General features: G+C 47.9%; 3 protein-coding genes across 3 annotated transcripts; all 3 read left to right on the top strand.

The window, feature by feature from the left end:
- Positions 1-634: 634 nt before the first annotated feature.
- On the top strand, positions 635-1,300 carry PHYSODRAFT_284424 (hypothetical protein; the record flags this gene model as incomplete). The annotated part of the gene is made up of 1 exon (XM_009518355.1): positions 635-1,300. A coding segment is annotated over exon 1 (211 nt), but the record flags the coding sequence as incomplete, so codon positions are not given.
- Positions 1,301-6,443: 5,143 nt separating this feature from the next.
- Positions 6,444-8,580, top strand: PHYSODRAFT_322898 (hypothetical protein; the record flags this gene model as incomplete). The annotated part of the gene is made up of 4 exons (XM_009518354.1): positions 6,444-7,073; positions 7,153-7,717; positions 7,764-8,315; positions 8,375-8,580. The coding sequence occupies 4 exons, from the start codon at positions 6,444-6,446 to the stop codon at positions 8,578-8,580; spliced, it is 1,953 nt and encodes a 650-aa protein (XP_009516649.1).
- A 3,073-nt stretch (positions 8,581-11,653) lies between these two features.
- PHYSODRAFT_473095 (hypothetical protein) lies at positions 11,654-13,030 on the top strand (the record flags this gene model as incomplete). Its single annotated transcript, XM_009518353.1, has 1 exon — positions 11,654-13,030. The coding sequence occupies one exon, from the start codon at positions 11,654-11,656 to the stop codon at positions 13,028-13,030; it is 1,377 nt and encodes a 458-aa protein (XP_009516648.1).
- Positions 13,031-14,755: the final 1,725 nt, after the last annotated feature.

Raw genomic sequence — 14,755 nt, 5'->3', positions numbered from 1 at the left:
CCCAGTGGTCAGAGTATCGGTACAAAGTCTGGGAAATTGACGTCAGATAGAGTATTTTTGATTGCGATTATTGGGGACGAAGTCCCCCCTATAATCATGCGACTCTGATTTAGTGAGTTTTTATGTCTCTTATATACACTCCTCTTTAGTTTTTACATCAATTCTGCGAATGGGTTAGGGTCACAATTTAGAATCACTCACACGGGGACCAAAAACTGAAAAAAATACCTCGGTTAAGCAACATTTTGACGTCTATTGGAAGGTGGTATTGGCCAATTTTATCCCAAACTGGACTGACGTCACTACATGACGATGCCATAAAACCCGAGGGTCGAAGTTATGAAACAGTAAATTCGGCCGTTAGTATGGAGAATATCAGAAATAGCCTTAAACGCGATATTTTACCCTTATTTGGTCCTCTTTAGGACCCCTTATGAGGCCTTTTGCCTGTCATACCTTATGCCATCGTAAAAAGGGTCGCTCTGCGGCCGCCTGGTAAGAAGTCTGCACCCCTTCGGATCGCGGCGAGACTCCCAAGAGTCAAAGGAGTGCGCATGCAGGTTAGCGTGCTGATGACCGGGTATCGGTGACGTGCCGTCGAGTAGCAACTACAAGGACGCAACAGGTACAGTATCTCCTCCTGCTTATTTTGAAGACTATGCGCAGATGACGAACTGGCCAATGAGTTGGAGCAGCTCGAGCAGTACGAGCCGCAGCTCGTGTCGGTGCCTCTTGGTAGTAGTAATGGCTCTATGTATGGCGGCGTCCATGTGCTATACCGCCGTGTCAAGCTGCAGTGATGCCACCATGGTCTGGATGAAGGCATTGAGGCTGATTATGCTATTTTTCCCAGCAGAACGAGCAGCGCAAGATGAATTTCTTGACTGAGCGTGAGAGCATCTACAAACACCCGATCTGCAGCTGTGCGTTGCAGTCAAGGAAGTCCTCGTCCAGCTCAACCTGCGGTATAAATTGGCGACAGAGCGTGGAACACGCCCACCTCAAGCGCAAGCAACGTAAGGGGCGGCACAAGATGACAATTGCGGTCAAGCTGCAGCAACTCCACGCCAGCTACACCGTGAAGAACCAGGAGCTGTTGATGAGGTTATCTACCTACGCGTGTAGACGGGTACTTTTGAAAACCCATGCAGGTCAGAGTCGCGGCAACGACATCGGCCATAGCGGCTGGGTGCAGGTGACACCTGGAGATACCATTTCACTATGGATCGCGAAAGCTTAAGTACTAACACCTTCGTATTTTCACACTGAAAAATGAACACACCACGAAATTTAAACATGTCGTTAACCCCTCATTCACTTCTCGTTGTGCCAGTGTGCACTGCAACTATGTAGTGCACATTCTGCCATTACATTGTACACTATAGTCGAATATACATGTATATGTGTCCGCATTCAAACCCCAGGACAGATATATGTAGTGGAGGGTTTCACGGAAGCAAGCCCAGCCCACTCAACGGGCGACGTCTATGGATCGACGCCATCAAGCTGGCAGTAGAATAGAGAGAACAGTAAAACCAATGCGATCGACAGAGAAGTCGGTTTGGTAGAAGATGCTGGCAGAAGGTCTAGCAGGCAGGGTTTCGAAAAAGTTAATGGTCATGGACCTTTAATTGCCATAGTACCGGATGGAATCGTCGGCGAGGGATCCTTCGCTATCTCCAGTATACAAACTTAAAGTCATTTCGAGGCGCATGCCTCCGCAGGTCCCTCCAGACTTTCGTACACAGGGACTTTGTGCGGCGCGGCCTCAGCACGTATCACTTGCGCATTTGCACCACATCAAACAGACGCTTTTCTTCTCCCATGCCGCACAGGTCGCGGTGATCGTTACCCCCGCCATGGCTCGACAGCTCGATGGATCGTCGCCGAGTCGACCAGTACGTCTACGTGCGGCGATTCCTTAACAAACAGGTGCGCGAATTCTAGCGAAGGAAGGTGCCGTACTAATATTGCTTTCGGTGCCAGAACTAAGCGACCTAGAGAACAATCAGATGCAACCACTGGCGCTTCAAGCTGTATGGATAGGGGGCGGGATGCGGCAGTGAATATAAGCTTTGCCAATGCCGCTTTACGCTTTACGCGAGAGCCAGGGAGCCTCAAGTGCGCATCCACGGATACAAGTACCGATTCGCTGAGATCGTAGGGATTAGTGGTCCTTGCTAAGGGCGCCGGCATACACCAACTTAGCCTAGAAGCCGCAGGAAGTCATTAGTTGTGTAGAGTAACACATTTTTTTTATTGAGGGCCATTGTGCGTCGTGTATGGGAAAATGCCGCTCCCTCCGTATCCCGTGATTATTTTCGAAACCCTGCTAGTAGCAGGAGTCGTCGGCAGGAAGCAGCCGACAGCAAGCAGCAGAGACGCAGACAGATATCACTTTGAGATTTACCTCTAAACCGAAAACAGAGCTTTGGTTTGCCCGGGAACACCAGCTTCCCTCGTAGTCCCGAAACCTACTACAGTGTACTGGTCTACCGTCAACAAGATCTGATGGTATGTTGTTAGCAAAATAGCCAAGCGGATGGAGAAGCAAAAAATTTCTCGAGTGGGGGCGTCGTCCAAAACTCTGTGACCAACATAGTTTTGGATGTCGCCCCCTGAAGCAACATGAGCACAGCGAACGTGATGCTCCGCTAGTGTATTTAAGACGGGTGTGAACGGTGTGCTCACTGTGCTTGTAGCGACCGAGCAAGGATTGTCGATAAAATAATATAAATGCGAAATATTGATGAAAATAACTGTGCGCAATTTATAGCAAACTATTGCATAGCTGCTGCCTTTGCAAGTTACATGTTGTAACGAACATGTAAAATTAATATATTTGTTTTATACTGGGATAGGAAGCGACGAAGTGCTGATAGACCAGCCCAAACAGGATTGATTCGGGCGATGTCCCCCCTTCCAATCGACACCGGTGATGAACCGGTAACGTCTTTAGGTCAATTTACAGTAAGTGATGTCTATTGACCGAGTGTTTTAGACTTCTCAAGAATGATGGAGGCTGGTCCAGTTCATTTGCAAATTCGTCGAGTTAGATTCGTCATTGATTTTGCTCTGAAATCGGTTGTACGTCGTGACCATAGTGGTGATACATTGTCGGGCAGATTCTGCGGCTGCGAAGCGATGCCCGTGGAGCGTGCGGATTGAGTTTATCAATGGCGGTTAAAGGTGCGTTAACCAGTCCTATCCCAGCCTTCGCGAAACCCTAGTTAAATACATTATTCACCTGAATATATTGTGTTTTGCACGAACTTTGGCATGCAATTAAGGGCTCTAAACCAACGAGCAAATCCTTCCCGGTGATCATATCTCGCAGCCTAATTAAGTTAAAGTTAAGCTAATCAACCGCCAGTACCAAGCACAACGCAGAATAAGAACGGAGCGGTTGCCACTGCAAGAATAAATCGGTTGTCGCTGCAAGAAAACAAACCGATAAGGTCCCCAATAGAATGGCGCCAAATCCTTGCATAATAGTAAGCACCGATTTCGGCGGGGACGTTTTCTATCGCTCTCTTCGTCGTGGCCTTGCGCGTTAAACAAAGCTCGAATTTCAGAGCACGGCATATAGTAGCAGTAGAAAATCTCTACTAGAAATGTTTGGTAGTGCAGGAAACGCGATATAAAAACAGGGATGTTCTTCAATATTGTAGACGTAGTTTAGTACTACGATAGATCGCCAACGCATGTCAATCATCGACTAGAAAGCAATATGACAAAGCGAGCGAGCTAGAATTAGAATGCCAGGGCCGTAGTATTGTCGGATTTACTCCAGCCATTCAACGAAAGTGAGCATAACTCAACGTTAACTCGTTGTCTTTGCAGCTATTCTATCTTAAATCGACGAGTTAGCCTCCTAACTCAATGATGGGCTAATCACCGTGATTTGCTAAAACAACGAATTACGTCGTTGTTTAGACATAAAGCATGCAAGGCGCAATAACTGAATATATCTTAAAGAGTGTAATAACAGTGATAACGAAGTAAATCCTCTTACCTGTACTATTATTTTACATTTGTATAGGCACTATTAGATAACTTCTATTTTAATACTTCGAAGTATTCAAATAAGGTTTTTTTTAAAGTCTTGCCTCTTGCGTCTTGAAAATTTATTAATACCCGTCCAGCATATCCTCGAACATGAACTGCTAAAGAAAGGTGAGCTGGTGACTGTGTTGCGTCACTAATTTCACTCGATCGATTTCCCCAGGTTCGGAAGCCCGTGCAAACTTCGGTTAAACAAAGTCCAGTATCGGCAACAAAATCAAACCGTTTGCCAACAATTATATTTTGAACGTTAGTGCGCCTTCCGCCAGGGAAAAATAGGTAAGATCGTTGTCAGTCGGCGCAGTACTGAAAGTGCCGGACCCAAGTAAAGCGCTCGGACATAATTTCAATCTGTATTTTTGATTTTTTTAAGACACGACAGTACATGTACAGTACAGTGCACAGATGTACGGTACCGTCCCGCCAGGTCGTCATGGATCATAGCAAGACAATGTTTTGAAGATACAGTAATGCAATAGGGTGACAGCTCATTCCCGACACCTCGTCTTTACTGCGTACTTCATCGACATAACTTCCACTGCCCGAAAACCAGCCGAGTCTTGGGAACAAGTCTCAAATCCGAGATCCAATTAGCGATCTGTTAATACCCCGAATAGCTACTACATGTACATACCGTAAATACTGCACTAAATAGGAGGGCAAACTGGATGCAAAGCACAATACATTCGTTGTCATATACCAACGAAGCCTAGCTGGTATGGGTGTGCTGAAAGCGATCGATGCTAAATGGGTTCGTGTACTCTCAACGCCAATAGCAGATCAGTTAATCCCTTTTAGGTACTAGTACCGTTGATTGAAAAAAGCTGAGCAATAACTACGTTACTCTAGTGCACTACAGTGGTGCACCGCGTTTTCGGCACCGGTATAAATCAATACCCCAAGATAGTAGATTAGGATTTGACTACATTACAAGTACCAGTGACCTATCACATATGATTTCCTGCTATAGCCGAATTATGTACCCATGCCGAATACGCGGTGCACCTCTGTAACGAATACTCTGACTTAGCATGACAACTGCTTGTGAGGCCATTCCGTCTGGCCACTCGCGTTCCCGCCCGCTACCATAATAAAAGGCAGTGATAAGACCGCAACTCTCTTCGCATGGCCTCTGCGAACGGTAAGACAACGACCACGATCGGGACCAGCCGACTCTTTCGGGTTTGATCAAACAAAGGCATCCTAGACACTCTCCATTCTTCAATTCACCCAACAAGACACGGCTCCAATCCGGCGATGAAGCTGCGCGCCGTGCTGACTGCTCTGCTGTTTGCCGCAATAGCAACGTGTGGTATTGGAAAGTGGCAGTTTCCAACGCTGTCGACCCGCCGGCCCGACAATCAAGTTCAATCAAGGGGCAATCAAGGCGAGGTCAAGCGAGAGACGGAGATGGCTGCTTCTGATTGGATGATGACATTATCCTCGGTAGAGTGACAGTTAGTGGCCGAAGCCTCGTCGGGTCCTAATAGAACCCCAAACGAGGCTCCACAGTACCCACTTTTAGGTACATATGCATTTAGTTACGTACTTCGGCCGCACTTATTGGTGTAGCCGCGGTCGTCATTTGATGTGTCCGGAATCGCCTTATTGCAATCATTCACACTAGATATTTGTATAGGGACATAGGACTCATCATAGGATGACCAGCACGAGGCTCCCGGGGTCTCACAAAACTCAGTAATAAAAAGACAAAGCCAACAAGGGTCAAGTCCGACTTCGGTAAGTGTAGCTAGCCTATTGTAGTGCCTGGACACGCTCGGCTGCGTGTGGATGCCTGTCGGGGAGCTTATCGTGAATTGACCGAGAGATTCTTTGGCAGCGCCAAGAGTTGGCGTGTCCGGAGAGGCAGGAACGGTATTAGAGTATCGTTCAGTATATATTTGTGGGATAAGAGTGTCCCTGAGTGTATTAGTCTATCTACTGAGGTTTTACCTTGGTCCCCCTGTATAAGACCTAACACGCCGGTACCCTTCCTTTCTGAGGGACTGCAGTGGGGTTGCGCGAAAGCGTTACATAGTATCCTAGCCTTAGCTCGTGGTTAGTGGTACAGGTTTTTGGGTTGACCGAAGACAACCTAAGGTACACAGAAGCGCTTGCAACCGACCCGGTGTAAGGGATCGTTCCTGGTCTTCAGGTTTTGATCCAATAAGCGCTTACCTTTGCGGGTTAGCGTGTTGTTGGTGTCTCTAATACCGTTTGGTAGAGGAAGCTTTGAGTGGAATTACCACACCACAACTGGTGCCGCGACCCGGGATTGGTGTGACCTTCTGTGTGTCTTGGTTGCTGTAGGTCTCTACCTCCAACGAGCGAAGAGGAGAAGAGGAAGAAGAGAAGAGGAGAGGAGAAGAAGTGTGAAGATGGCGAAGGGAGTCAAGTCAGCGGTACCAGCAACGCCGGCCAAGTCGAGTGGAACGCGCAACGAGACTTCGGTGCGCTCCGGAAGCTCATTCTCGACCCCTACGACGGATCGGATGGAGTCGATTGACGAGCGTTCGGTGAGCTACGACACGGCGATTGATTCCTCGGACGCCAAAGAAAATGACGAAGATGATGACTGGGATGTCCGGACAGCGATATCCGAGACTTCGGAAGCTGCGGTTGTGTCGGCAAACCGTAGTGGAGGATCGAGGTCGATCACTCGCGACCTTTCCGAAACGTTCAACGACATGCCGGGCCCCGAGCCCGCCTATGACGCGGATGACGGTGCGACCGAGGGTTTTAAAGCCTCGGTGGCGGTAGGAGGGACAACCTCCAAGCCGGTTGGCACTCGGCCTCCCCTCAACGGCGATAATCCGGCGGCCAACAAGGTTCTAGGCCGATGCCTGGAGCTGATGAAGACCAAGCGCGAGTGGATGCAGTTGTTCTCCCCGAAGCAGGTCCGCCAGGCCATCTGGATGGACCTCGGAGGGGCGTTGGCCACGCCAATGAACTTGACGAGCACTAGGCAGGTCGCTCAGAACACGGTGGACCTCATGCGGGCGATGGGGGTGCGAACCTCAGATCCTCCCGACGGAAGCTGCTCTCGCGAGCTGGACTCCCACAAGCGCTGCCGCGGCGCTTACCAAGTGGAGGAAGAAGCTGCGCGACGCCTTTGGAGTGGCGGGCCGAGGCTCAACGAAGCTTCGTCCGGCCCCGGAAGCGGTTAACCCCTCCAAGGTCCCGCTACCAGTGACCCCTCGGAAGGCAACCACGGATGACGGGGTCTTCGCAGTCACGGGCGAGGCCTCGCCTTACATGCAAGACTCGCACATGGTAACCCCACGATCTACGGACCGTAGTGAACGTCTGGCTAGGGAGACCGAGGTTTCGTACGCAACGCCTGGCACGCGCGGGGCAACCGACCGCCGGTCCAGCCGCCATTACGACCTCCGAGATGACTCGTCGGACAGTGACGATGATCTCGGGCCCGACTGTTACGAGGGCGATCTGCCGAGCGAATGGGCTCCTCAGGTGCGCGAGCTGAGCGCGACTGACAATCAGAGCTCAACCTCGAAGCTCGAGATTGTCACGCATCTACCCCTCGCCAGCATCAAGCCGTTCTTCGGGACGCGCGACAAGAGCGAGCACTCCATGCAGTGGCTCCCAACGTTCATCTATGAAATGAAGGGAACGCATGCTTCACCTGTATGCCGTTCGAGCTGAAGCTCAGAGATGGAGCTCTGCACTGGTGCCGCCAGCTCCCACGCAAGACGAGACGCTCGTGGAAGTTGCTGAGCGAGGCGTTCATCAAGTACTACTGTTCGAAGTTTCCCAGTCTGCGAAGGCTCGGTATCACTCGGCCAAGCAAGAAGACAAGGAGCACGTATGTGACTACCTCAACCGGCTTAACGGCTACGCTCGCAACGCCGGCGTGCAGTTTGAGAACGGAGGACGTGACGCGAAGGACCATGTCGAACACTTCTTGGTTACGTGTGATGACCGAAACTTAGAAGACCGTCTGTGCCACGTTCGGGTCAAGAGCATTCATGACCTCGAAAACATGATCAACGACATTCTGCGTCACCGCGACCGAAGTCGACCCGCGAATCATCGTTCCACCGCTCCCGCAGTCAAGATGACAGTCGCCGTCGCGACGCAAGGTCGAACGATGATTATCGAAGTGGTTATCGCCGTGAGCGACGTTACCGCGACGAGGACCGCCGCGAACGACGTTACCGTGACGATGACCGCCGCACCGATCGTCGTGATGACGACCGCCGGCGTGACCGACGTGACGGGTCACCGCACCGGTCGAGGGTGACTTTGGTCGACGCCCTCGCCGATATAATGGCGGAATGGAACGTCGGAGGCTCGGTCGGTGCACGCAACGAGGCTCCATACGCCCCCCGACGTGATGCTGAGGCGAACGAGGATTACTTCGAGGATGAGCGCCAATACTCGGGTGACCAACGCTCGGATGAGGATTCAGACGCTGATTACGACTCGGATGGGTCTACCGGACATGTCGCTGCCGCTAACGATGCTGAGCGCAGGGCCGCAGCCGAAGGAAATTAGATATGAACTATGAGTCTAGAATTCTTTGCCCATGTGGAGATGAATTATTGAGATGAAACTATTCTCGTCGTTGCATGGATAAGAAACATATCTACTGGATGAGTTTAATACCCACTGACGTTCAAGAGCTCACAGATATTGATACATTTATTAAATACAAAGAGATGCATAAAAACGTTTTTGGAGCTATTATACATCTGAAATGAAAAAGCAAACAGCTAAATTTATCTTAACCATTCTTCGAATGCTGTTAAAAAATTATGATGAGTCAATCGACTCAATTTTTTTACTTCAACAACTCATCGACCTCAGCCTTAAGCTTCGGCATTTTAGTCTTAACGAAGTCATTGCTGCTCAACCATTCCAGGTAGTTAGGATCCATCGCTCGGATCTGTTTAATAGTCCTGAGCTTACCAAAGTTAATGTGCTATTTTAAGGGAAATTTAATAATATATAGGATACGATGTGCAATTACCTAACCAAGGACGGAATCAAATGCAAGCTGTCGCCGAAGAAAGACATTTGCCATATTCATCGGAAGTATTCGATTATCGACCACAAAAGCAATGAGATTCGAAACTTGAACTAGTCAATCACCAAGACAAAGATCAAATCCAAAACTCTACGCGATGAAGTCAGTCATCTTAAGGAGGATATAACTTTTCTACAATCAGCTCTCAAGGATAAAGATACTATCATATCCTCAATGGATTATGACCAATGCATGCCAATCAAGTCGTTTGAGATAAAGAAAGCTCGTTTATTGAAATATGTCCACGATATGACTGACATATACGAGCTAAAATCGTTTTGCAGATCGAAAGTAAATGGGTTGATACTATCAGAGATTGTCAGAGAGCATGTCGACTACTGGAGACACTATAACGAACTTCGAATCCAAAGAAACAAGCTGTGCCATGAATTATAATCCATCTTAACAAAAACATATACTAGTATATCCAACGAGACTAAACCATGAAGCGCGACAACACAGAAGAAGAGAGACTCACCGCGAGACGAGAGGCGAATCGGAAATACTATCAGCGAACTCGCGAAAGTAGACTCGCAAAGCAGCACCAATACTACATAGACCATAAAGATGAAATTAATGCGAAAGACAAAATCAGGTATCAGCAAAAAAATAGCGATTAGCGATTAAGCAATGAAATGTTTTTTGCCATTAGTATAACTGAGAATTTTCCTATTGATCTTAAGCGTATTTCCCAAGTAATATAGACATATAGTAACAGGGAAATGCCAATCTCATCAGCCCGTACGAAAGCTCAAAAGCACCGTAGCGACCTATACCGCTTCGCGAAGAGTAAGAAATTGACTATCCATTGGGATATAAAGACAAAGAAGATGGAGGAAATTGTCAATGCCTTCAAAAGCAAGAAAACTATGACCATCCTCAAGGCTCTAAGGTCATCTAAGATTAACAATGATCAATCAACTCTCAAAGCCATCAACACTACAACTGGAAAGGTCAACGTTTCGCTAAGTCGCTTCAATCGCATTCGCAAGCAGATTGTATCGCCAGCTGATAAGAAGTTGCTAATTCATATCAAGGATTCGGATGGTAGAATCGCGAACCCAACGATCGCGTTGTCAATATCAACAATTTCTTCATTGACGAGGAGAACCAATACAGCTCGGGAGCTGACGTTGAATTGAATATTCTACCTACAACGACCATCGAGACAATGACTACCAAATCCTAAGCGATCTCGATTAGAGCGGAAGAATTTCTTTCGAAATCTGACGAAGGCCGAGTACAATCTAGAGGCATTCCAAGTGTATTCAGATGACTTCTTGATTGAAGATGAATACAACGACAACAGCTTCGTACCTGGCGAGAGCAACGACGACGAGGCAGCTAACTATCCGTGCTTTCTGTTCGCGCTATACAAGGCAGGAGCAAACCCAGATCTTGTGAAGCAGATCTCACAGGCAATGTTCAACTCGGGAGCTACTGTCGATTTCATTCGGAAAACCGCTAAGGCTTTCAACATTTGCATCTCTGTTAGACAATTCCGTGTCAATCAGAAGACTGGCAGATGCAATGACGACACAACGATCTATGGCGATAAATGCAACCCGATGTTTATCCTCGGATCGGTTGGTGAGTATCTATTTGCTATTGCGCCGACCAACATCACCAAAGGTGCCCTCGACAACCCCGAGCCAGTTGCCGAGCATGGACGAACTGATTTCCGAATCAAGGGAGGAAGGGTTGTTTTCAACGATTAAAAAATCTCTTTCCTCGACAGTTATGGTGTCATCAGCTATCTATACCACCACCGCGAGACTCTCTTGTCGCCTATCACGCAGCAAAATATGCCTAAGCTTCTCAACAACAAATACCAAAAGGTGCACTCACTGGATGCGGTAGACTTCAGTGATTGCAACTTCAGAGTCATGGACCGCGTCCCAGGAAAAGAGCTTAAGCTCGGTCAGACTGTATTCAGAGCTTTCAACAGCAAGACCCGTGAGTACTATGATGTTCGTAAATACAACGTCGTCTACTTTGACTTCGAGACTCTGGTCATGAACGGTATTCATGTTCCATACTGCGTATCATATTGCATTTCGGAGCTCAACGAAAACTCACCATCTTATCAGACATTCAGTGAGACGACGAGGAACATCTATGGCTTTGGCTGCGAGAAGCAATTCCTAGAATCGCTTCCGTCCAACAGCAAGAATCTCCTCTGGGCTTACAACGCTGGCTTCGATGCTCGTTTCCTGCTAAAACATATGAGCTACAAGTCTAAGGATACTAATATGATTGATTGCGGCTCTAAGATCAAGCAAACTCACGGCTTCTATAAAGGACGTGAGATTATCATTAAGGATTCGATGTCCTTCCTTGCTGGAGGATTAGCTAGACTCCCTAAGATGTTCAAAGATGCCTCATCGTCTTTATCTCTGGAGAAGGAGTGCTTCCCTCATGCATTGATCAACAAGAGCAACTTCAGATCCCTCTGGCCTCTGGAGTATCTTGATTCATACGAGAACAAGGACACCCTCATCGATAACGCTCCTAGTCGTTGATGATACGCTAGACTGTGAGATGTACGCTACTCACTACTGCAATCGCGATGTTGATGTCCTTAGAGTGTGCTTCGAAGCTTTCCGTGCCCTAGTGAAGGAGGAGTTCGACCTTGATATCTATCGATTTCTCAGTGTGTCATCCCTTTCTCTCGCATATCAACACAACGAGGGCTGCTTTGATGACTGCCATGAAATGAATTCGGTCCTCCTAGGCTTCTTACGTCAAGGAACCGTTGGCGGACGAGTGATGACCAGAGACAACGGCAAATATCACCTGAAGCACAAGCTAGCTGACTTCGATGCCGTATCTCTATATCCATCTGGTATGAGCGAGCTCCCGGGTTATGTCAGAGGTAAGGGAAAGCTCTTCAAGGATTCAATCCCTTCTGATGCGGACTACTACGTGGCACGTGTTCGCTTTGACTCTATTGATATCAAACGCCACTTTCCGCTTCAAAGTTTCTATGCTAACGGTTCTCGCAATTTCACGAATGATATTATCGGCCAAACCATGATTGTAGGAAGGCAGGCTCTCGAAGACATCGTGCATTCCCAAGGAGCTTTATACACCGTGATCGAGGGTATCTACTGGAACGAAGGGTTCAACGACCAGATCATTAGGACCATCCGAAAGATGCTCAACGCTCGCCTCAAGTACAAAGCAGAGGGTAATCCACTTCAGGAGGTACTCAAGCTGATGATGAATAGCTCGTACGGCAAGCTCCTGATGAAGCCGATCGTGAAGAAGAAGTTTTTCGTTAGTGGCGCCGAGATGAAGATCGATACATGTACTCGCAAGAACATTCATCGAATGATTTCGAGAACACCGATTAGCGACAATCTAGCTATATTTGAAGAGCACAAGGCTCTTAGTCAGCACTTTAGTCCGATTCACCTCGGTATCCAGATTCTCGATTCATCCAAGCATATCATGAATCGCGTTATGTGTCTTGCTGAGGGCATTGACGCTCGTATCTGGTACCAGGACACAGATTCAATGCATATCGAGTACGATAGCGTTCCGCGTCTAGCAGATGTATACAGAGACCTGTACAATAGTGAGGTAATTGGCAAGCAAATGGGTCAATTCCACGTAGATTTCGACCTTGCTGGATCGGAGGGCAACATCGTCGCCAAGGAGTCAGTCATTCTTGGCAAGAAGAGCTACCTTGACGTTCTTGCCTGCGATGGCAACGATGCGACAGGTCTTCATATCCGCATGAAAGGCATTCCCGGCAAGCTACTCGAGGGAGATGCATACGTGACATACATTAAGCTATTCAATGGCGAAGCAGTATCCTTCGATTTAACCGAGCTGTGCTCGATTAACATCAACTCTAAGACACAATCAGTGTCTAAGCGATCGAATTTTACACGCAGTGTTTCATTCGTGTAAATATAGAGCAGAGCTTACTCACAGCCATGGACTCACAACCCTAATATTACTAGCTTAGGCACGCTATCGTCGCTGGCAGTAAGTGGAAACATATCTGGCACGCTAGCAACAGCTGCTCAGCCAAATACTACATCCGTAGGTACATTGAGCAATCTCACAGTGAGTGGGAATCTGTACGCTACGCTACAGACGGCTAGCCAACCAAGTATTACATCTGTAGGCACACTGATTAGCCTTGTAGTGAGCGGACAAACATATTGTACGTTGAATACAGCTGCTCAGCCCAATATCACATCACTTGGTACGCTTACTGGATTGACTATTGCAGGCAATTTAGCATTTACAGGAGCATCAAGAACACTTACAGGTCTTAACTCACTCGCTGCGGCATCGATATCGGGCACGCTACAGACCGCGGCTCAGCCGAACATTACCAGCGTAGGAACGCTTGGCTCGCTCACATCTAGTGGAGTAATAACCATTTCTGCTGGTATTGCATCTTCAAACGCAACCTCTGGTTCTCTTGTAATAACTGGAGGTATTGGACTCGGAGGTGATCTGAATGAAAGTGGATCGATATCAGCACTCAGTTTCATCAATAGATTGATTAATACTCTGGCTCAAAGCAAAATTAAATCGCTAGGAACTCTTACTGGCTTGACGATCGATGGCAATCTATCATTCTCAGGAGCAAGCAGAGCTATTACTGGACTCGACTCTCTATCGGTGAGCGGAAAATATGTTATCACTGTCCCAGCAGCTTCAACGCTAAGTTCAACAACCCCCGCAGCGGATTATCCAATGCAATTTCGGAATATATCGAATGTTTCTGGAGCAGCATGCGGCATTAGCTTTGCAATTCATGAAGAAGGAACACTGAGTAATTTCACGCCTTCGGCAGCTATTATTGTATCAACCGAGGCGACTGGAGCAAGTAATGTACATAGCCCAGGCGTTTTCTCTATCCTGACGCGTGGGATGCAAATCCAGACTGATGGTGCTATGTATGGACGCATGCGCATCGACTCTAGCGGACGATTCAGCTTCTCCAAAGAGATAGGCGACGGTCATTGGAACTTTCTCAGAGGATCAGGCCTAGACGGACCATCAGATTTGGATCAACTCTATCACCGAAGGATTGCATCTCTATCTTCTGGAGTAATTACTCGACTGGTAGCAGTCTCAACTATCTGGCTTTCAACGTTTACGGTACCTCTAATGCTCTAACTATCCATGCAAGCGATCGCATAGGGATACGAACTGCGGCGTCATCTACTGTTTTCGACGTAGTAGGAGATTCAACGTTGCTCGATGGAACATATCAACGGCTAGTTCAGTTTAGAAACAATAACGCAAGCCCAATCGCTCTGGAGATCCAAATAAGTAATGCGGCAGCTGGGGCTGGCGCTGTATGGATGGGGACGCAATCTACGGACGCACTAAGACTCGGAGTGAATAACAATACGATCGTGCATATCAATTCATCATCCAGAGTCGGGGTAATGAATACCTCACCGGAAGCGACTCTCCATAGCGGAGGGCAGCTGTGGGCCAACGATGTCATCCACAGCACGGCGAACGGAACATGAGCTCAAGTCTCATGGAGATCTGTGCAGCTGACCAATTATATAGGTATTGGCAATTATGCTACCAATGTATACAGTATTCGTCTTGGATCATGTGATACTGACATAACTTGGGTTGGATACGCAAGTGTATACGGAG

This window comes from Phytophthora sojae (assembly GCF_000149755.1).
Source record: "Phytophthora sojae unplaced genomic scaffold PHYSOscaffold_1, whole genome shotgun sequence".
Taxonomy (NCBI): domain Eukaryota; phylum Oomycota; class Peronosporomycetes; order Peronosporales; family Peronosporaceae; genus Phytophthora; species Phytophthora sojae.
This window is presented reverse-complemented; position numbering and strand designations above follow the sequence as displayed.